General features: G+C 50.4%; 1 protein-coding gene across 1 annotated transcript; it reads left to right on the top strand.

The window, feature by feature from the left end:
- The first annotated feature begins 44 nt into the window (after positions 1-44).
- Positions 45-22,994, top strand: Spata21 (spermatogenesis associated 21). The gene is made up of 13 exons (XM_051173706.1): positions 45-207; positions 1,741-1,889; positions 3,901-4,081; positions 5,637-5,908; positions 7,385-7,433; positions 12,197-12,654; positions 13,151-13,239; positions 14,011-14,148; positions 16,605-16,676; positions 16,788-16,905; positions 21,387-21,562; positions 22,137-22,320; positions 22,818-22,994. Exons 1-13 carry the CDS (start codon positions 85-87, stop codon positions 22,873-22,875), a joined length of 2,067 nt encoding a protein of 688 aa, XP_051029663.1. The 5' UTR covers positions 45-84; the 3' UTR covers positions 22,876-22,994.
- Positions 22,995-23,849: the final 855 nt, after the last annotated feature.

The raw sequence follows: 23,849 nt of genomic DNA on the forward strand, positions 1-23,849 counted from the left end.
GGGCCTGGTAGGAGTTTGACTGGATCTCTTCTTGGTAACAGCAGCTGATGCCCCTGGATTGGGAATCTTGCTGGCTCCAGAACAATGGAAAACAGAAACACCCAGATACACCCAGAGAACAAGGAAGAGGCTCCCACAGTCCAATCAAGTCCTGGCCTGAGTTCCACCAAAAAGACTGATTTGGAGCCCACTGTGTCAATCACTCAGGTAGAGACCTTCCAGTTCTGCTCTCTATCCCTAGCACTGGTTCCCCCCCCCCTTTTTTTTTCTTTTGTTGTTGTTGTGTGTTTCAAGTCACAGTTTCTAAGTGTAGCCCTGGCTGTGCTGGAACTATCTCTCTGTAGACCAGGTTGGCCTTGAACACAGAGATCCACCTGCCTCTGCTTCCCAAATGTTGGGATCAAAGGCATGAAGCACCCCATCCAGCTCCCAGGCATTTCTTAATCTAGTTGACAACCACAGCTGACCACAAGTCCCCCTCTGTGGACATCTGTCACCTGCCACCCAAGCATGTTCTAATGCACAGTGACCTACCGCCTCCCGACAAGTAGTCTTTTAAAAGAAAGCTGAGCAAACATTCGAGGCCTTCTTTAACCACACACACACACGCACGCACGCACGCACGCACGCACGCACGCACGCACGCACGCACGCACGCGTGCTGGCCCCAATCCTGCGGGGCATCTCTGTACCCTTTCAGCCTTTTGTGTGTGTGTCATGGTAAGGGTTTACTTGGATTATGTATGTTGAGGCCCTGTCTGGTGGTAGGTGCCCACTGGAGTTGCCTCCCGCCAGAATCTTTCATTTAAAAAAACTTCACCCATGAGGCTGGAGATGGCTCAGCGGTTAAGAGCGCTGATTGCTCTTCCAGAAGACCCAGGTTCAATTCCAAGCACCTACATGGCAGCTCACAGCTGTCTGTAACTCCAGTTCCAAGGGATCTGACACTCTCACACAGACATACATGCAGGCAAAACACCAATGCACATAAAATAAATTATTTTTTTTTAAACTTCATCCATTTGTTAATGAGCTACATGGTTATTTGCTGACCTCTGAGGCTAGGAGCTACGTTGGCTTAAGGTCTGCCCTACTGGCAATTGATGGCCAAGATGGAGATTAAAAATCAAAACCAGGGATGGGCCATGCTGGAACACACCTGTTGCCTTAGGATTCTGGCTGATGCAAAAAGATGTCAGGTGCAAAGCCAGCCTAGGCTATATAGCACAGCCACTATCCAAAAAAAAAAAAAAATGTGGGTCAGTGGTGGTGCATGCCTTTAATCTCAGCAGAGGCAGGCAGATCTCTGAGTTCATGTCTACAGAGCAAGTTCCAGGACAGCCAACCAAGGCTACACAGAAAAATGCTGTAAAAACAAAACAAAACAAAAAACCTAACTCAACTAAAAAGTCCAGCATCTGGGCCATGAGATGATGGTACTGTGTGGAAGGCAGAAGCCATCTCTTCTTGCCCACTGGCATCCTTCCAAACAGTCCTCAACATAATCCTTTGGCTTAGATTCCTGTTGGTCTCCAGTTTTATGCCAGGGTTCCTAATGCTTAACAGCCAGGCCCACCCACCACCTACCTCCAGCCCCCGCCTGGTCTTTCTCTGTGCCTCTCTCTGGCACCTCCCTGACACAGGCAAACACAGGAGGATGGGCAAGGGAGAACAGGAGAAAGGCCCCAGCACCTGGCTCAAGTGAGCCCTTGAGCCAGCCCAGGTACAACTGTATTTCAGGCTGGGCTTGCAGGTGCCAAGGAAAAGGACAGCAGAAAGCAGCCTGTAGCTCCCAAAGGACCAGAGAGGGAGCTCGGACACACAGGATCATCCCAGGAGGGGCCCGGGCAGCCTGAACCCCAGGAGCAGAGGCCCCTTGCAAGAGTAAGGTGAGTGGCGGGTGACTTCCCAGGAATGGAAGCCTGGAGAGAACTGAGAAGTTCCAGGCTAAGGCAGATCTAGGACTGCAGCACTCCATACTTCCCCCCTTCTTCCTACTTCGCCCCTCTCTCCTCCCACCCACCCTTGCTGAGGGTCAAACCCAGGACCTTGAAGATGCTGGCTTGGCAAGCGTTCCTCTGATCTGTAACTGTGACCCAGTTCAGAGCACCAATCAAACTAATTTCATCCTCTCCCTCCTCCTCTTCCTCTTTTTCTCCTCCTCCTCTTTCCCTCCTTTCTCCCCCTCCTCTCCCTCCTCCTCTCCCTCCTCCTCTTCTTTCTTCCTGCTCCTCTTCCTTTCCCTCTTCCTCCTCTCTTCTCCTCCTCCCTCCTCTTCTGTTTATTTTGAGGCAGGGTTTCTCTGTGTAGCCTGGCTGCTCTTCCAGAGGACCTGGGTTCAGTTCCCAGAACCTACATGGTGGCTCCAAAACTGCATATAGCTCAATCTCCATCAATGTCCTCTTCTGGCCTCCTTGGCCTCTGCACACACACATTACATACACACACACACACACACACACACACACACACACATCCCAAACACTCATAGATGTCTCTTATTTATTTAGGCAGGGTTTCTCTGTGTAGCCCTGACTTTCCTGGAACTCACTGTGTAGACCAGGCTGACCTTGAACTCAGAGATCCACCTGCCTCTGCCTCCCAAACACTGGGATTAAAGGTGTGCGCCACCATGATTATCTATCTATGATATGGAATTGTATAGGCTCACTCAAAAGTGTGTTTATTGCAGGAAGGAGAGACTCGAGGCCCCACCCCTCCTGAGGACTTTGGGCAGTCCAGGGGTGCTGGGGATATTTCTTCAGTGGCGTAGCTGATGCTGAGGGGCCCGTGTGCCACCTGTGCTCCTGCCAGCCACCCTCATGAGACTCAGTCAGTCATAAATAAAAAGCAGATAGGAAATGAAAAGGGGGATTGGTTGGGAAGAGGGAATGGAAGGGGCAGGAGAAGGTGATGAGGGGGGAATATCATCAAAATATTGTATATCCATGTATAGATGTCATAATGAAAGCCATTACAATGAACATATACTAACAGAAACAAAAAGGAAAGTGTGCATATGATGGCTTTTTAGCACGTTAATTATGCACTGTGAATGTGGAGAATATGAAGTCATGTGAAGACAGCCATTCAGTGAATCCCCACTGGCAGTGAGTCATGCAGGAGAAAAAGCCTTGAGAAGAAAGTGCAGGCAAGCGGTGGCCTGCACCGGTGACCCCAGCACTGAGCGGGCTCAGGCAGGAGGGCTAGTAGCTCGAGGCCAGCCTAGGCCGCAGAGCAGAACCCCGTGTAAGGAAGGAAGGGAGAGCAAAGCGGGTGGTGAGGAAGACACTCAGATTACAGAGAGACTAGACACACAGACCTGACAGCTTTAACTTTATGACCTCGGGCCCGAGTCTCTCAATCTTCCTGAATCCCAGTTCTTTCAGATTGTTCTAGTGTTGTGTGTGTGTGTGTGTGTGTGTTACATTGTTTTGTTTTATGGCCTCCACCTGCTCTGTGTGTGTGTGTGTGTGTGTGTGTGTGTGTGTGTGTGTGTGTGTACTGTCAACTGAACCCAGCGCCTTGTGCGAGCCAACACAGGATCCCATACAGCCCAGCCTGGCTTTGAACTTACTATGAGACTAAGACTGATCTTCAACTCCTGACACTCCCCTCTCCGCCTCCTTAGTTCTGGGGTTACAGGTGTGCACCACCAGCACCCTTGTCTTTTTGAAAAAAACAGTCAACACTACAAGGGTTAGACTCTAACCACCTCAGCACTGCCATTAAGGTGCCTGAGACTTGGGGTGTGCATCAGTCCTTTATTCTCCCTTATTCTCCCAGGCAGTAAGTGTGCATCCCTAAGATGCCTAGTCCTGGACAGGTGTTCTGGGAGAGCAGTACCCAGGCTGAAGGTGAAGGGTCTGTTGTCTGGTTTTGGGTTTTTTTTCCGGCAAGGAATCAGTCATCTTTGGCAACTGAGGAAGGGTCGTCCCTCGATCTGCAAGCTAGCCAGGAGCAAGCCCAGCATGGCAGAGAGTGTGTGACCCCTGAGGAGCAGTCACGGCTGACCAAGGACCAGCAGGAGAGATGGCAGAGCACCAAGGCCAAAGAGATTCATCCCACTGACAGTTGCCAGGTAACCCTGGGAGATCAGGAAGAAGGGTGTGGGCACCATGTGGGGGAGGGCAGAGGGGTCTCCTGTGCCCCCAAAACAGATGTGCCTGTGTCTGGTGGAGGCTGGTGCTGGAGCGGGCAGACAGTCTCCCTGGGTCATTGGGTGACTCTGGACTTGGAATCCAAGTGTTCTTCAGGTCTTGTTTACAGAGAGGCTCTCTGGGTGTCTTGGGGACAGGGCCTGGGCAGAGAGGTGCTGGGTTTAAGAGGGTGGCTGTGACACCTGTTACCCTGTGCTCACTGAGCCATTGCAAGGCATTCTGGCCTTTCCAAAATGTATTAATTGGAACAGACTTTTTATTTCCTTATCTTTCTCATGTCTACATTCATTTACAAAAAATAATGTAACAGCTTTTTTTTTTTTTTTTTTTTTTTTTGGGTTTTCGAGACAGGGTTTTTCTGGAGAGCTTTGGAACCTGTCTTGGAACTCACTCTGCAGAACAGTCTGGCCTTGAAACACAGGGATCCCACCGCCCCTGCCTCCTTAGTGTTGGGGTTAAAGGTGTGTGCCACCACCATCCAGCCCAATACAATGTTCTTAGTTTTTCTTTTTTTTTCTGAGACAGAGTTTCTCTATGTAGCCCTGGCTGTCCTGGAACTCACTCTGTAGACCAGGTTGGCTTCAAACTCATAGAGATCTGCCTCGCTTCAACCTCCTGAGTGCTGGGATTAAAGGTGTGTGTTCTTGGTTTTGCTTCATATTGAAGCCCAGCCCCAAATCAGCATCATCATTTTTTTTTTCTTTTTTCAGAGATGAGGACTGAACCCAGGGCCTTGTGCTTGCTAGGCTGAACCCCAACCCTTTTGTTTGTTTTAAAGGCAGGGTCTCACCAGGTGACGAAGGCACACAAACCTTTAATCCCAGCACTCAGGAGGCAGAGCCAGGCAGATCTCTGAGTTTGAGGCTAACCTGGTCTAACATAGTGAGTACCAGGACAGCTAGAGCTACACAGTAAGACTCTTTCTCAAAGGAAGAACAAAACAAAAACAACAAAATTCATGTGTGCATATATATACCTACATGTTAAGATACAAAATAGATACACATATATACATATGTATAAAATCTTCAGCCAGGGAGATGGCTCAGCAGTTAAGAGCACTGGCTGCTCTTCCAGAGGACTGGAGTTCAGTTCCCAGAACTCTACATGGTGACTCATAACCACCTGTAACTCTAAGATCCAATGTCTTCTTCTGGCCTCCAAGTGCACATGCATAAACACATAAATAAAAATACATCTTTAAGCCAGGCGGTGGTGGCACACACCTTTAATCCCAGCCCTCGGGAGGCAGAGTCAGGAGGATCTCTGTGAGTCTGAGGCCAGCCTGGTCTACAAAGTGAGTTCTAAAATAATCAGAGCTACACAGAGAAACCCTATCTCAAAACCCTCATCCCCCCAAAAAGTTTTTATGAAAAGCTAATATATATAATAGATCTGTGTGCCAAGTCTGTCATTTGAAACTCCCCTCAGGAAGTAAGAAGCAGCTCTTCTAAGGCCATCTTCTTAATCTCCCAGACTCCGACTCTCCCCACTCAGGGAAAAACAGACCATCAACTGGAAAAGCCACACACTTCGAACAGCAGGAGTCAGCCACTGGAGGATGACCCCCCCAGTGAAGCAGACCTCCCACAGGCCAGGCTGCCGGAGCCCATGCCAACACCCAGCTCAGGGCCACAAAAGGACAGCCCCCAGGTGGCAGCGCCCCCCAAACCCAAGGCAACTGCAGAGGAAAAGAAGGCCCCTCTCGTCTTGCCATCTGCACCAAGACCTCGAACACACAAGGAGGGGTGAGTAGTCATCCTCCCTTCTGCCCTGCCTGCTGCTCCCGGCCAGGGAGCAGGCTCAGTCGATGAGAGGCTTACTCTGCAGGCATGAGACTAATTCCCCAGGTAAAAAGCACGTTTTTGTAATCCCAGCACTAGAGAGATGGTGACAGGTAGATCCCGGGGTCATGATGGCCAGCTAGCCTAGCCAGTTCCAGGCCAATGAGAGGCCATGTCTCAAAACAACATGGAGGCGGAGGAGCTGGTTCAGTGGGTGTCACTGCCATCCGTATTGCCCCATGTTGCTGCGCCATTTGTGGGACGCTGTCTTTGTGGGGCTGCAGTAGAATCGAGCCGGGCAGCCCACAGTTTGCACCTGAGAAGGGGGAGTGTGGACTAAGACAAGCTAGCTAAAAGGGTTAAGAGACGAGACAGAGACACAGGATAGTTGTCGGGAGGGCCATTCAATCCATACTGAATGCGCCTCTTAGTTTATTCTTTAACAATCTTAAGCACCCAACCAAAAGTGGGGACAACGGCAGAAGACTTCTGTTATGATGTACAAGGGGCAAAGAGACTTCCCTTAATCCTCCAGGTATTAGGTAGCCACCACACCTGTCATCTGGCCTTCAGGGTCAAGAGTAAACACACCTGGGCCCAAAGTACATACAGACGTCCACTACCAGGGACTAAACAGCTTCCCACAATTGGGTAAAGGTGCTTGCCGCTAACCTGAAGACTTAAATTCAATCCCCAGGGACTCAGTGGGAGCGATTTGTGCAAGTTGTCCTCTGGCCTCCACACTTGTGCTGTGGATGGATACACACACACACACACACACACACAGAGAGAGAGAGAGAGAGAGAGAGAGAGAGAGAGAGAGAGAGAGAGAGAGAGAGAGAGAGAGAGAGAAGTTACTGGGTCAGTGAGATGGCTCAGCAGGTTAAAGTCCTTGCCACTAAGTATGGTGATCTGAAACGGATACCCCACAGACTCACTGATTCCACAGATTGGCTTCTGACTTCCACATCTGTGTTAACACAACATGAGCAAACATGTATTTTTATTTTTACTTATTTTTTCAAGGCAAGCTGTGTAGTCCCGGCTGTCTTTGAACTCTCCTCGTATACCAGGATGGTCTTGAACTCAGAGAGATCTGCCAGCCTCTGTCTCCCAGGTGCTGGGATTAAAGGCCTGCATCACCATGAAGGGCCCAACAAATGGTTTTTAAAGACCACAAATATAAAACAGTATGGTGCTTTTCATGTTTCTGCCCCACCGAAAGAAACACCTTGATTAAGTCGCCTGCTGCTAGGTCTTGGCTTTCCCCTGCTTTGATCTGTGGGTCTGTCTGCTTGCAAGTAGAGCAATGTAGGGATGCTGAGGTGAAAAAGGAATGGGATGGGGTAGGGTAGCAGGGCAGTGTGCTGGGGCTTCAGGTCAGGTACTGTGAAGGCCTGACCTGAAACCCCGCCCCGCCTGGGGCTCCTCTCTGTTTAGAGGTGAAGCTCTGGAGACCAAAGCAGCACCAAGGCCTCTTCCTCCACCAGTAAGTAGAGTCAGAGTCGGGATGGGAAGTCAGGGAAGGGGAATTGTGGGAGAGTTGGAGGGGGAATGGTGGGAATGGAAACATTGCCAGGCAAACTGGGAAAAGTATAAGTGGAAGCCTGGGCTGTGTGTGTTTGATTTATATTTCCTTCTTTTTGATTTTTTTAAATTACATGCACTCCTCTGTGCACAGGCACAGCACATGTCCCATGCCACAGGTGCGAGGGTCTCTCCTTCCATGTGGACTCTGGGGATCAAACTCAGGTCAGGGTCGGTGGCAAGTGCCTCTACCTGCTGAGTGACCTCAGAGTCAACTTTTGGGTTTTTGAGAAGGGTCTCCTGTAGCCCAGGCTGACCTAAAACTTTCTATGTAGCTGAGAATGACCCTAAAATCCTAACCACCCCACCCGCTGGCCGTTGCTTCCCAGATGCTGGGAGCAGGGTGTGTGTGCTGCCCGGCCTGGTGAGTCTGCTTGGACTAGGCAGTCAGACATGGATCACACTCTGGAGCCCTCGAGTCCATCCCAGGGATGCTCCAGGCCAGCCTGGATTGCTTCTGCTCTTTGCCCTCAGTTCCAATCTATGAACATCTGCTGGCTTCCTGCCAGCCCCACACCACCAGCTCTGCCGCTTCATGGTCTCTGAATGAACTGATGGTACAAGCTTAGAATTCCCAGCCTGCCATCCTCCTCCAGCCCTTACCACACCTGCCTATCTTCACACCACATCCCCAGCCACACCCCAGCTCTGAACATTCCAGCCAGGTACACTGCAATGCTCAGGCTTGTCCCTGGCTTCCCTTTGAAGTGACCACGTGTGTAATTTATTAGCTTCTACCCATCAATGCCGCCATCTCCCTCCACTCCACCATGTCCTTTCAGCCTCCAACAAGTGTCACTGAAGAAAATAGGATGACAAGAACAGCCTCAGGGCTGGAGAGATGGCTCAGTGGTTAAGAGCACTAACTGTTCTTCCAGAGGACCTGGGTTCAATTCCCAGCACTCACATGGCAGCTCACAACTGTCTGTAACTCCAGGATCCAACACCCTCATACAGACATATATGTAGGCAAAACACCAATGCACAAAAATAAAAATAGATTATTGAAAGAAAAAGAAAAGGAAAGATCCAGCCTCAGCCAGGCCAGCCAGGCTTTAACCCAGCACTTGGGAGGCAGAGGCAGGCGGATCTCTGTGAATTCCAGTCCAGCCTGGTCTACAGAGCTAGTTCCAGGACAGGTTCAAAAACAATACAGAGAAACCCTGCCCCCAAAAATTATCTGGGTGCCCCCTCTTAAACAAACAAATAAATAACCTGACCTCTTCCTGCCCATCAACCGCCACCCCTGCTGACCTGTTTCATTATCAGGTCCTTTCCCTTCCACAACACCAGTCTCCCCGTTTCTCCAGCCTTCCCACCAACACTACTCTGGAACAGCATCTACCCCAGCCCCCGTGCACCCTCTTAGCGCCTCTGGAGACTTCCAGGTACTTCCTAAGGGGAGCGTCAAGAGCAGAACTCCACACACTGCTCCTATTATATGCGACATAGCATTTTACATTTTGTGTTGTTTTTAGACTTACTCAGTTTCTGTGCACGGGTATTTTGCCTCTATGTATCATCATGCACCATGTGTGTGTCTAGTGCTTTCAGAGGCCACAACAGGATGTCAGATCCTCTGAAGCTAGAGATGGTTGTGAGCCTCCATGAGGGTGCTGGGAATAGAACCCAGGGCCTCTGAAAGAGCAGCCAGTGCTTCTAACTACTGAGCCACCTCTCCAGCCCCTGCTTTCTGTGTTCACACTCTGGTCTTTCTTAACCAGCCTGTCTCAACAGTCTGCACTGAACTAAACCAAATGGAGAAACTCTGACTTTACAGGGCCTGCCTTGAAAGAGGGGATGGCAGAATAAGGGACAGTGGCAGGTACACGGTTGTAATCTCAGCATTCAGGAAGCAGAGAACAGGAATGCTATGAATTGGAGGCTAGCCTGGGCTACATAGGAAGACTTTGTCAAAGAAAGGAAGGAAGGAAGGAAAGAAAGGAGAGAGAGAGAGAAAGGAAAGAGAAACAGCACTCAGAATGCAGAGACAGGCAGATAACAGAGTTCAAGGACAGCCTGGTCTACATAGAGAGTTTCAGACCAATCAAGGCTACACAGTGAGACCATGTCTCAAAATCAATGAATTAAATATGGCTAGTTAATGAAAAGATCAGAAGGATGCATTAGCATGACCTAAGTTCAACCCTCAGGCCTCACATGGTGGCAGGAGACAGCTGACTCCCCAAGTTGTCCTCTGACCTCCGATGTACCACATGGCACACACACATCAGTACACACCTGCCACAGACTTTCTGCAGGTACTTGGCTGAGGCTCCTATCTCCTGCCCACACATATCTTGGATGTTCAGGGCACCCTGACCTGAACCTCAGGGCTCTTCCTGCTTCCCAGCTGGCTCCTTCCCAGCCTCCCTCCCTGCCTCTATTGTCGCCTCTGCCCTCCTGGCTGCTCTCTCCTGGGTGACTGCATCCAGTCTCTGCTGACTCCCAAAGTGGCATCTCCATGCCAGACTTAAGTCTTGAAACTCGAGGCTCATAATCCCAACAGCCGGCTGGAGTGAGTGTAAACAGAGAAGGAGCTTTTCTTTTGTACCGACTGCCCAATCCCAAATAATCATACAAAAAGCCTATATTAATTACAAAATGTTTGGCTTATTACTAACTAGATCTCACAACTTAAACTTAATCCATTTCTATTCATCTATATTTTGCCATATGGCTCGTGGCTTTATGTGTTCTCTAGCATCTTTTGCTTCCTTGGAGGCTGCTTCTCTCTCTCTCTCTCTCTCTCTCTCTCTCTCTCTCTCTCTCTCTCTCTCTCTGACTCTGCCCCTCTCTCTCTCTGTATTTTCAGTTTGGCTTTACTGCCTAGCCTTATTCTGCCTTGCTATAGGCCAAATCAGCTTTATTATCAACCAATGAAAGTAACATATTCACAAAGTACAGAAGGGTTACCCCACAGCAAGTGAGTTCATTCCTCAGACTACAGATCAGAGCAGAGCCTTGTACCCCCATTGCAGGTTTTTTTCCTCTCTCTCTCTCTTAGGAGGCCCACCACCAAGCTCCCAAATAAATACAGAGAGTTATCCTTATTTATGAATGCCCAACCTTGGTTTGGCTTGTTTGTAGCCAGCTTTTCTAACTAAATTATCCTGTTTCTCTTTAACTGTGTTTTGCCTGGGCTTTTTACCTTTCTTTAGTCTATATATCTTTCCTTCTTATTCCTTGGCTGGCTGTGCGGCTGTATGTCTGCCCCCCCCCCGCACTCCCCCTCCTCTCCTCACCCCTTGCTCCTCTCCTCCTATTTACTCTCTCTACCTGGCAGCCCCGCCTATCCCTCTCCTCCTAGCTATTGGCCATTCTGTTCTTCCTTAGCTCAATCAGGTGTTTTAGGCGGGCAAAGTAACACAGCTCTAAAGAGTTAACCAATTGCAACATAAAAGAATGCAACACATCTTTTCATCATTAAACAAATATTCCACAGCAGAAACAAATATGACACATCTTAAACTAATATCCACAACACCCCACTTGTCACCCACTCCTTGCCCAGTCCTCACCTCAGCAAAGGTCCCCGTAGCCCTGCACCCAGAGGCTTGCATGAACCAGCTCAGAATGGCTCCTATTCCTCTATCCCTACACTACCCCTTCACACTCAGTGCACCAGCAGTCTCCCCCAGTCCTGCAAAGTCACCTCTGAATCCATCCCTTCCCAACCCCCACAACCAGTCCAGGCTCTCCCTTATAGAACAAGTCCCCAAATCACCACCCAAACACACAAGGCTCTGTGTCTAGCTACTCTGGTGAGATTTCTATCCTGTAGGTGTGCCCTGACTTCTTTCCCCTTAGGACTTTCGCACATGACGTCCCGCATTCCTGATTGGCTCCCCATAGATGCTGCCATGACTAATTCCACAAAGTCGTGTAGGCTTCGACCTGAATGTCACTCTCTCAGCAAAGGTTTTCCCCGACCACCCAATCTCAAGTATCTCATCAGCCATGGGTACTTTATCATAAGCATCCTATTTTGTTGTGTTTTTTTGGTGCTTTGGGATGGGGTGGGGTGGAAAGTGGGGGCTGACAGTGTTTGCATGAATGTACACCTGTGCACCACATGTATGCACTTCTCAAGCAAGCCAGAAGAGGGCGACAAATATCTCCCCTCCCTCTCCCAGAGCTAGAGTTAAGGATTGTGAGCCTCCAGGTGGGAGCTGGGTATTAAAGCACCATACCCAGCTTTGCTTTCCTTTTTTAAAAAAAAGAAGGGAGGGCTAGGGATGCACCTCAGAGGTGCAAGTGCTCTTATCAGCGAGGCCTCAGGCTCGATCCTTAGCACCAAGAAAAGGATGCTGATGGGAGTAAGAGGTGGGGAAAACTGGGATGCTGTTGGGAGTAAATGATGGAGAAAGCCCAGGGTCCATCGTGTGCGGGGACACCTGTGTGAAATAGGCATCAAGGGCGGCAAAGCCTCTGCCAGCTGCGTGGGGTGCAGTGAAGGAAACTGGCTCACTCAGGAACATAGTTTGCAGGTGGGACATGGAGAGTCGCTTGTGGGCCCAGAACGTGACATGGGTCCTAGGATGGCACATGGAGATCTGGAGTACCACTCCAGAGCATCCTCAGAGGCCCCGAGGGGACTAGAAGCTCATGGGCCAGTCTGGTTGGCTGGCTGCAGGTACGCCACAGGCCCTCTCCCGCCCTCAGGAGGAAAAAGACAGTGTTGAGAAGAAGGAGCTGGGTCAAGGGCAGAAGCAACGGCAGCAGGCTTTGGCAGCTGCAGGCACCCAAGGCCCTGGAAACTCCCGTCGGGGCTTCATGAAGTGTCTACTGGAGGTGGAGGAGCAGGAGGAAGTCACCCATCGGAGGGCTTTGAAAACCAGGACCCTGACAACACGGAGGTCCCCCAAGGCCCTGACTTCTGTCTCCACCCCAGGCCCCACCAGCAGCTCAGTCCCAACTTTGCCTCTGACCCTGCACGAGCCCTCCACCTCAGCTCCAGCTACTGTCCCAATGTGGGTCAGAACACCAGCTGCTGGGCAAGCCCCTGCCTCTGTGGGATCCCCTAGCTCAGCCCTGTCACCCGCCACCCAGGACCTGAACTGGAGATGGCCAGAGTTCTTGCCCCAGAGCAATGACAGAAGCCTGAACTACGCCAAGACACGGTAGGAGCCACCTCCGCTAGCCCACCTTGTGGACAGGGCCCCACGCGGGCCCCACGCTTCCTTCGTGTTTCCACTGTGGACCCTCGCACTACCCTTCTACACTCTGGTCCTTGCAGCTGCTCATCCCCTCATGAGCCCCCTCTGTCTCCCTCCTGTGCTTCCCAGCAGGGGTCCCTCAAGTTCCCTCCTTTTCCACTCTTTCCCACCTTTCCCATCTTTCTGATGCTGGGGGTAGAAACCAGGGGTCCATACATACTAGACAAACACTCTACCCCGTACTGCACCCCCAGGTGCACCCCCAAATGAACCACGCGTGACTCTGCCTCACTCTCTCGAGTCTGTCTCTCCTGTTACCTGTGACCTCTCACCACCAGGGTCCCTCAGGGAAGTTTCCTTAACTCCTGCTGCCCTGGCTTCCTCTCCCCTGCTCTTGGGTAGCTTGGGCAGAGGCCAGCAGGAGGTGCTTGCAAACTGTCCTGGGCCCACTGTCCTGCAGGCAGGAGCCTGAAGAGCATGGCCTCTTCAAACTGTATCAGAGCTGGGAGGAGCGGTCTGAGGAGCACCTCACCCTGAAGCAAGAGGAAGGTGAGCACCTCATGTCACTGCCCTGCTGACCCACTGCCCCACCACAGCGAGTAGCGTCTCCAGCAGGTCAACTGCACTTGGCCTAGGACATAGAAAAGGTCGGCTGCCTCCGGCACTTCAGGGCACTCTACCAGTCCTCTTTAGAGGCGGCCTGGAGGGAGACAGGGCCCCCCAGGAACCCTAGGTGTCTTAAATAATCCCTCTCCACTTAACAAGGCCACCAGTCCCAAACGAGTCCCTATTTCCCGTCACACCCTACCCCACTAACAAAACTGAACAGTGCTGAACTCCTACCCTGGGTGAGGTGCTGTGCCCTTCAGTTTCTGTGGTCCTAAGGTCTGGAACTTTCATGACTCCTTTCCTCAAGTGGCTCCTTTCCTCAAGTGTTTCAGAATGTTTTCACTACCCAAGGGAATAAAGCTGAGTAACAAAGCTGGAAGCCTATGTCTTCCTCGTGACATGCACACACATGCACCAAGCACACCACATATACTGTAACACACACCAGATGCCACACAAAAGTTAGAAAAGATAAAGCTGGAGAGACTGCTCAGAGGTTACGAGGACTGGCTGCTCTTCCGGAGGTCCTGAGTTCAATTCCCAGCACTCACATGACGGCTCATAACCGTCTGTAATGACATCTGGTGCCCTCTTCTGGGGTGCAGGCAAACATGAAGGCAGAATGTTGTATACACAGTAAATAAATAAATCTTTAAAAAGAGAAAGAGGAAGTGCAGGAGCCTCCACCTGGTAACCTGTCTCCCTCGACAGCCTTCCGCAGCTACTTTGAAATCTTCAATGGCCCTGGTGAGGTGGATGCTCGGAGCCTCAAGAACACCTTGCTTCTAATTGGCTTCACCCTTACCCCAGGCCAGGTGGAAGAAGCCCTGATGAGTGCTGATGTCAATGGTGAGCAAGGGGGTCGTCCCTGAGCCCCCAACAGGGGCTGCACTCATGTGGGCTCCTTGCTGGAAGGACCCGGCTTGGCATAAAGCTCGGGGTCAGAGTCCAGTGTCCCTAACACTGGAACCCATTTTATCTGCATTTTCCTCCCACACTGGTTCTCAGGAAGACTATAGCAAGCTGGCTGGTTTTGGAAGGTAATGTTCCCAGAAGCACTGTGCAGTACCACCCTCTGGGATCCAGAGGTGACCAGGACCTACCTCCTGACCAATGATATAGGTGACCTCAGGAGGCTGTGCACATCAAGTGTTCCTCTGTGACCCTTGCAGTTCTTTGTTTATTTGGTTTCTCAAGACAGGGTTTCTCTGTGTAGCCTTGGCTGGCTTAGAGCTTACTCTGTAGACCAGGCTGGCCCCGAACTCACAGATCCACCTGCCTCTGCTTCCCAAAAGCTGGGATTAAAGGCCCAGCATGACCCTGGCATTTCTTTTACTAGCCTTATGGTTTTGGTCAAGTAACTACAGTCTGCTAGGCCTCCGTTTCTCTGTCTATAAAATGGAGCTATTGGTAGCAACCTCCTCATCAAGTTCTGTAAGATACAATGGAGTAAGCCAGGCAAGAGGTGGGACAGAGCTCTGCAGGCCAGGAGGCAGCAGCTGTTAGCATTACCCATGCAACAAGTATGGAATGCCTTCTGTGGGTGTTCCTGTGCAGGGCACCAAGAATAGAGATGTGTAAGACACACGAGCCCTGCTGTCCTCAAGAGTTCCCAGACAGTTACTGCCACAGGGCAAGGGTTGACACAAGTTAAGCAAAGCAAATGGAAACAAACAGTTATAGCAGCTTGGAAGATGGGGGTCAGGAAGGAAGGCTTCCTGGAGGAGGTGCCATTCAAGCCAAGTGGTTCCAAAGTAAACAGTCAGGCAAAGAGAGAGGGAAGCAGTAGTCCCTGAGAAGTGGGCATGCCTGCATATGGCAGGGCATGGCTGACACAGGGAAGAGGCCACTGCTCGTGACTGTTCCCTCCGCCACTGCACAGACACCTCCCACACATTCCAAGGGGGTTCAACCCTAGCTGACCTAGCTCTGCCCAATGTGGACAGGGCAAGAGCCTCGAGCCCCACCTATGGTCAGGGTTAAGTCCTAAGCATCACACCTGTCTTTCACCTTAGTCCATTGTCAAGCAGCTCAGAGAACATCAATGGAGTTGCCACCCGCTTGCACTCCAGGACATAGCGTGGGACAAAAATGTACAGTCTTTGTCTCTCAGAGTCTCCTTTAAGTTCTCGGTGACACATGTGTGACAGGAGCTGTAGGAGACAGCCTGCTGGGGGAATCTGACCCAGTTTGAACCTCTGAGAAACGGAAGGTGACATGGCTTAGCTGTGAACATGCTTGCCACTAAACATGACCTGAGTCTGATCCCTGGCAATCACATGGTGGGAGGAGAGGACCGACTCCCAAAAGATGTATTCTGTCCTCCACACTTGTGATGTGGCAAGCTATCACCGCCCCTCACATAAAACGAGTGTAATACTGAGGAAACATGACAAGGGTGACATCTGTGACTAGGGAGCGGCATGAATAAAGACCCTCAATGGGAAGAATGTGGTCTTCAGGCAGCTTGGCATGAGATGAGGCTATTGGCGGTAGCCCCGTGGATCCTGCAGGGCCCTGAAGTCTAGCTAGTATTGTATAGGTACAGTCTCATCCAGACACCAGTGCTCAGGGATGTCAGTTGCTGGCCGTTAGTGGGCATGTGCTGTGCGGGCAGCCCTATAGCGACTGTCTGCTCCAGAGTGAGAAAACTAAACCTTCAGGGGTTCAAAAACTTGATCCAGGTCACATGAATGGGAAGTGGTAGACTTGGGTTTTGAACTCACACCGCTGTCTCAAGAATGCAAGGTCCAGTGGCTGCAGAGATGGCTCAGTGGTTAAGAGCACTGACTATTCTTCCAGAGGACCCAGGTTCAATTCCCAGCATCCACGTGGCAGTTCACAACTGTCTGTAACTCCAGTTCCAGGGGACCCGACACCCATGGCAAGACACCAACGCACATAGAATAAAAATAAATAAATTTAAAAAAAATACAAGGTCCAGTAGTTTTATATTCCTCAACAGGGCCTTGTGTAGCTCAGGCTGGAATGGAGCTGGGATGACCCTGAAGTATTAATCTTCCTCCGTTTCCAGGTTTGAGGTGCTGGGGAACTGAACCCTGCACTTTTTGCTTGCTAGGTCAACACTCTACCAACTGAGCTATGAGCCTGGTTCAATAGCTTTCTAATCAGAAGATTGTAATGTTTGGCTTCTCCTGTCCATTTTCTGCTCATTCAGCACCATTACAATCTCCCAAGCACCGAGGGCGTGGGTGGGACATGGGAAGACCAGGGCCATGCCTGGCTTGCAGTACCTGGGCCTGCTGCAGAGGGTCCTGTTCACTCTTACTTCTCTGACACTGCAGGAGATGGTCATGTGGATTTCAAAGACTTCTTGGCAGTGATGACAGACACCAAACGCTTCTTCTGCTCTGTGGGTGAGTGGGGGTCAGCCCAGTGGAGCCAGAACCATTAACAGGACCTGGAGGCTGATGGGGTACAGCAGAGGCCACCTAAGAGTAATGGCAGCCACTATTCCATGTCCCCAGAACAGAATGTCCTGATGGATATGTCGCCCCCGAACCCCTACACACTGTTCTTTGAGATCCTCTCTCTGCTGGTGGAGATGTTGGCCCTGCCGGAGGCAGCCCTAGAGGAGATCACGAAGTAAGAGGGGCTGGCTTGCTGAGGGTGGGGGACGTAGGCAGAAGCGCAGCTAGTGCTTCAGCAGCTGAAGACGGTTGAGGGTTAAGACTCTCAGTTGCAACTGGAAGAAACCCCCAATTAAACTGCCTTAAGTGGAATAGAGAATAGCACCGTTCAAATAATCAGCTAGGGCCTCAGGAATGGCTGGATCCAGGAAACTGGATGATACCAGAAAAGGTTTATTTCTCCATCTCAGGGTGCTGGCTTCAGGCTCAGCAAGGCTCTCCCAGTGGGAATGGTGGTAATGGCAGCCCCCCACACTCAGTCCTCCTGGTTCAGCAATTTCAGCAGGACTACAGTGATCCTTCCTGAAGCACTAAGAAAGGGAATCTTGTAGAAAGGATGATGTTCAGCCTCTAGGAATAGTGATGGGAATGTAGTGGACAGCTCAGCATCTAAGAAGGGTGATGGGCAAGTAGTGGGTGGCTCAGCCTCTAGGAAGGGTGATGGAGAGACAGTGGGAAACTGGGCCACCAGGAAGAACTATGGGCAGGTAATGGGTAGCCCAGGAAGAGATGACTACAGGCTAAATAAACATGACCATTCTCCGGCTAAAAGTGATGGGTGGCGTTGGACCAGCTGATCTCTGAACCTTGCCCTAATCTACTTCCTGGCCTAAATGAGCACATTTTAATATTCGTTGGGTCGTATGGTAGATTTATCTTTAGCCTTTTGAGAATTCACATTTATTTCTGGAGTGGCTACACCAGTCTTCAGTCCCACCAACATTGGGAGAGGGCTCTCCTTTCCCCACATCCTTGACAGCATCTGTCGCCAGCTGTTTTCTTGATCTCCACTGTTCTGATTTGGGCTAAAATGAAATCTCAAAGTTGTTTCAAAGTGAATTTCTCTAATTTCTGCTGCTGCTGAACACACTTTGAGGTCTTTCTTAGCCTTCCTTCTTTCTTTCGTTTTTGAGACAGTGTTGGTTTCTCTGTGTAGCCCTGGATGTCCTGAAACTCATTGTGTAGACCAGGCTAGCCTCAAATTCAGAGATCTGCCTGCCTCCGCCTCCCGATTGCTGGGATTACAGGTGAGCACCATTGCCCAGTGGCCATCCTTAGCCCAGTTTTTAATGGGATGGTTTATTTTCTTGACTCTTGAGTTCTTTTTTTGTTGTTGTTAGGCTTTTTGAGTTAGGGGTTTTCTCTGTAGCCCTGGCTGTCCTGGATCTTACTGTATAGACCAGTCTTGAACCCACAGAGATCCACCTGCCCCTGCCTCCGGAGTACTGGCATTAAAGGTGTGTGCCACCATCGCCCAGCTTTTGAGTTCTCTACACTCTGGAATCACTCCTTAGCAGATGTCCATCGGGGAGATTCTCTCCCCTTAGGGTTTCCTCTCCCCTCACTGTCCCTTTCTTGTGCTGTGGCTTTAGCTGGGATTACAGCACTGACCTGAGGCGTCACAACGGGCTCAGAAGGAGATTCTTTTCCTTTGTATAAGCAGCCAGGGCTGTCATAGGTTTAACCTAAAGTGGTCAGCTAACATCACTCATTTTTGAGAAAACATCCACCAAATACCAGAGGATAAATTACCATTGTTCTTTCTCCTGTCTCCTCCCACCCCCTTGAAACAGGGTCTCATGAAGCCCAGGATGGCAATCCTCCTGTCTCAGATCCCCAAACTCTTGGATTACCTCTTCCCCTGAGGTCCCTCCTTCCCTTTCACTCTGTCACTGAGCTATACCTTCAACCCAGGAATTTGTGATTCTATGACAAAAGATGGCTGCTTAGCTCCAAGCTCATTTGAACAAGTACTTTTACTTGCGAGAGACCATAACAAAACACCTCCAAGTTTTAAGAGACTGGGCCCCAGAGTTAATTTTTTCTTCATTAGAGCTGTGGGCACATTTCACTGTGCCCAGTTCCCAAAGGCCAATCATTTTAAACTGGCCAGGTGTGGTAGCCCATGCTTTTAATCCCAGTACTCAGGAGGCAGAGGCAGGGGAATCTCTGTGAGTTTGAGATCAAGCTGGTCTACACACTGAATTCTAGGCCAGCAGGGGGTACATAGTAATACTCTGTCTCAAAAATTAAATAAGAATTCAGATTTCACTAAGGGCACATGTAGCTCAGGCTAGACTCCAATTTGATATAGCTGAGGATGACTTTCAAGTCTTGATGCTCCTGTCTTTACCTCCCGAGTGCTAGGATTACTGGGGTGTACAATCATGCTTGGTTAAGTTTGGTGCAGGGGCCAAACCTAGGGATTCATGTATGCTAGCCAAATATTCTACCAGCTGACCAATCAACGCACCACACATCCATATTGGTCAGATTTCCTTTGGACTGCCAGCTCCTGAATAATGACAGAGACTATAATTATGAAAGTTTGCCTTAGCTTAGGTCTGTTCCCAACTATCTCTTAAAACTTAAATTCATTTATATTAATCTATGTTCTGCCATGTGACTCTATTACCTCTCTTCCATACTGTATGTTCAACTTCGTCCAAGTCTGGCTGGCAAATCCACCCCCCCCACCTCAGATTCTTCCCAGAATTTCTATCTCTGCCTGAAATCCTGCCAATTCTCTCCCGCCTAGCTAATTGGCCATTCAGCACTTATTAAACCAATCAGAAGGTACCTTAGGCAGGTGATGTAAAATATAGAAACATCTTCATAGAGTATAATCAAATATCCACAACACAAATACCATTTTCTTACTCTAAATGCAAATGAGTTCAAGCCATAAAGCTCAATGACTTAAAATTTGAAGATTTCTTTGGCCTCCATACAAATGTCAACACACAGATGCAGCTGGGTGGTGTTGGTGGTGATACACCTTTAATCCCAACACTCAGGAGGCAGAGGCAGGCAGATTTCTGAATTTGAGGCCAGCCTGGTCTACAGAGTGAGTTCCAGGACAGCCATGGTTGTACAGAGAAATCCTGTCTTGAAAAAACAGAAAGATGTATCCCCACTTTGCTCAGATTATTTCCTGTTACTTTGCAAGCCCTTCCTACAGCCCAGCCCAACATGTTATTTTTCTTGAACTTCTCACCCTTTGGTTCTGAGTCCTCAAGAGAGTTGACTTTAGAACTGGGTGTGGTAGCATGCACCCCCTGATCCCAGCACTTAAGTAGAAGCAGGAGGATCAGGAGCTCAAGGGTCATCCTTGTGAATTAGAAGCCAGCCTGGGCTCCGAGACTGTCCAGAGACCACAAAAACACAAGTCAGCTGTAGTGTGTATCACTTCAGGAGCAGTTCTCTGTGTTTGTGTGCATCTTTATAGTCAGATACGGTCTGCCCGCCATTCTGTGTCCAGGTAGCTGACTTAGGGGCAGAAGGGAGTAGGTGGCAGAGGGAGAGGCAACACAAGGATCTGAAGAGCTGTGAGGGTGGCCTGTGAACAAAGGGAAATGTCATAGTATACCCTGGTTACCAACTCCAGTGGTGGCCCTCGGGTGTTTAACTCCTTTGCACCTCTGAGTCCCACGTGTCAAAAGCAGCCTGAGGTGAACCTTGTGAGTGGTCCCTGCAGAAGTGGGTGCTGCAGTAGGGGCTGGAGGAAGAGGCCAGGCAAACACAAACACAGGATATCCTTGTGTGTGGCAGCCCTTCACTACTCCAGGCCAGTGGGAACAGTTAGCACATTATTTGCTGCTGTATGTACTCAATAAGGTAAAAGGCAATTGATGAGTTAAGGTCAGTAACCCTGAGCAAGGCATGGCTGCTCATTTGTGTAACATCAACACACAGGAGGCAAGGGGTCAAAGGATCACTATGAGTTTGAGGCCAGCCTGGGCCAGTACTAGGACAGTTAAGGCTATATAGCCAGACCTGTCTCCCAACAGATATAAAAAGCAAGCAAGCAAGCATGGGGTGGGAGCCTACTATACAAGGACAGCAGACTCTGTGACATGGCCTTAAGCTGCAGCTGAGATGAGGTGGGGCCAGCTGCATGGCTGGGTTTGTTGTTTCAAGACAAGGACTTCAGGTATCTCAGAATGGCCTAGAACTCACCATGTAGCCAATGTTGCCTGTGAGTTTCTGAGCCCCCCACATCTACAGGCACATGCCACCAAGGTCACTGGAGCAGTTTGCCAAGGCTTCCTGAATGCTAGGCAAGCACTCCAGCAACCAAGCCACATTCCTAGAGCTCTATCTAAGCAAAACTAAAAGTAACAAATGGTGTGTAATACTTACCAATCTCTATGGCTGGTGCCAAGATGGGTCTCATCTGGTGTACAATCCTCCGGCTTATGCACATTCGGCACATCTGAAGCTCAGACGTCCAGTGACTTTCAGTGACGGGGTAGACAGAACCATTTCCTCGTATTTCATAAGGGAATTATGTCTCCTAACCGACCCCCCTCCCCAAGGCTTCAGTTTTGCCACACACAACTGGCCAGCTGGAACGGGGTGGGGTGAGGGTGGGGATAAGGAAGAAGGGGTGAATTAACCACAGCCAGCCTGAACTTCGGGGTGTTGCCTCCTCAGCTACTACCAGAAGAAGCTGAAGGAAGGCACCTCCAAGACCAGAGACATGGACTCGACTATGGGCGGGCTGCGACAGAGGAAGAAGCTTCCTTACAACTCTCAACAAGTAGAAAGCTTAGAGGTCCCAGAACGAAGGGTCCTCAGGATCCTGAGCAGGCTGAAGCAGCAGAACTATGGTGAGGGCCAGTGGGCAGCCTGGCTGGCAAGTAGATCTCTGTCCATGTGGCCAGATTCCCCCAGATGAAGCCCAAGGCTTAGATGGGTGGGAACCATGACCAAATAAGGCTGGTCCATATCACCCAATGTCCAGTTCCATGCTTTTTACTCTGCCTTCCTGCTTTATCGCTGAGACGAGGCTGTCCCAAAATATGTGAGAGCCCGCAGAGTCCATTCCACTGCAAGGCCCTTTGTAGGTGTGCCCTTTAGTCACCCCACTTGACAGAAATGATAGAGAAGGAAATTTCAGTGACTTCCCAGCTAGTATGCTGGCAAGGGCAGTTTGCACTTAGGTTCAAGACCAAATTGTGTGCTTGATCATTCATTCTCCTGTGCAAATGGCCAGCCTTTACTGTGTACTCAGCCTTCCGCCTCACACACATCATCTACCACGTGGTGGGTACCAATACCTTCTCTATCTTAGAGGCTCAGCCTTTAAGGGCTTGCCTAAACCAACTCTGTTCACTATTGTAGCAAGACTAGGGTTTTACCAGGCTGGCCCTGCTCCAATTCTCTCGTTCCCTCCTATCTCAGCTGCCAATCTGCAAAGCCCCTATGCCCAGGTGCCCTGCATCCCACTCTGCCCAAGGCTAGAGAAGAAGGCAGTCCGTCGAAAGCAGGGTAGCCATAATCATCCTGTGCTGGATCAGTGTGTCTCTACAACCCTGGGCCCTGACATCCATGGCATCTTCTTCCAGCCAGGACAGCAAGGAAGCAGGTGGGTACTGAGGGCCAGGGCCTCTCAGGCTCATCTATTATTATCATGAAGAGATCCCTGGCCTAACAACTGGGGAATTCATCTTTCAAAGAGACTATGTTGGGAAACTACTTGCTCCAGGAAGGATGGATGGACAGATGGGACAGGGAAGAAAGTAACCTTTGCTGAAAGCCTGTGTATCAGAGAGGCAATTACACAGATGCCAGAGCATGTCACAGCAGTCCTGAGTCTATCATCCTTCTTAGGATGGTGTTGCTCCCCGTTTCTCAAGCATGGGAACTCCTTGGCTTTTCTCCAAATTATGGGAAAAGCTTAGAAACTAGGAAAGGGATGTTCCCTTCAGAGTCCCCAGGACCTGGAATTAGCACCCAAGCCTAATGTCTGACTCCACTTTTAAAAGCTGCCTCTCTCGACTACGTGGGATAACTTGTGAACCTGGCAGGACACAAGAAGGGAGCCAAATATGCTCCATCTTTCTGCCCTCCTCTCCTCCCTAGGGAACACAGCTCTGACAGCAGAAAGTGGCTTAGCTCTGTGCCAGCCAGAACCCACTGATTGTCTGGAATCCTGGCTCCAGAAGTTCAAGACCTATAGACAGCTGGGCCGTGGGGCAGGGCCTGGCTTTGGGAGTTTGCTTTCATGGCCTGGTAAGCCAATAAACACCAAGAACCTCAGCTTTTGTATCTGATGTCAGTGGAGGCCCCAGTTTTCACCACCCTATATGACTTACAGAGCTCCAGTATGGCCCCCAGGTTTGAAACTTTGTCTGGGGGAGTTGGGGCCTCCTACTGCAGCTGCCAGTCTCCCTACTCAAGGCTTGGGAGTCCTAAAGTGGAGGACCTAAGCCAAGTACCCCAGAAAGCCTCAGCGTCTGAGACCAGCTGACCACTGCAAGAGCAGGAACCCCCCTCCCCAGAGCTGGAGAAGCAACCACAGTATGAGACAGGAAGCCAGAAATGAGGACAAATGTCTGACAAGTTTAAAACATGTATTTAAAATACAATTTATAAAATGCTTAATCTGCCGACTCAGGAGCCCACGGTGGGGGTTAGGGTGGGGAGCTGCTTGCTACACCAGCAGAGCAAGACTGCAGGGTGCAGCCCTCCCTCCCAGTCCCTTCTGTACAGATGCCCAAGGGTCCCCCCTGGGGTCATATGACCAGGGCAGGACCCCAGAGGTTTTCTTGAGTCTCTGCTCACCAGGGAGACTGGATGCAGCCCTGCCGGCCCATCCCTGAGCAGAGCACCCCCAGATGGGGCAGAGCAGGGTATGGCAAGGCAGGACAGGGCTGGGCGGGACAGGTGGGCTCTGGAAGGGGCTGATGGCAGCAGATAGGGTGTTGCCTCCTGCCTGCAGGTGGGGAGCACCCTGATTGAGGGGACTGAGAAGGACTGGTCGCCAGACCTGGACCCCCAGCTCCTTTGGTTATAGGCTGACATCAGAGTAGTGGCTCATGGGAAGCGGTTAGCTGGAAGGGCTGAGGCCTGGCTCATGGGTTCCAGGAAGAGCTGGGGGAAGGGACAGTACCA

The sequence above is a fragment of the Phodopus roborovskii genome, unplaced genomic scaffold (assembly GCF_943737965.1).
Source record: "Phodopus roborovskii unplaced genomic scaffold, PHOROB, whole genome shotgun sequence".
In the NCBI taxonomy this organism is placed as follows: domain Eukaryota; kingdom Metazoa; phylum Chordata; class Mammalia; order Rodentia; family Cricetidae; genus Phodopus; species Phodopus roborovskii.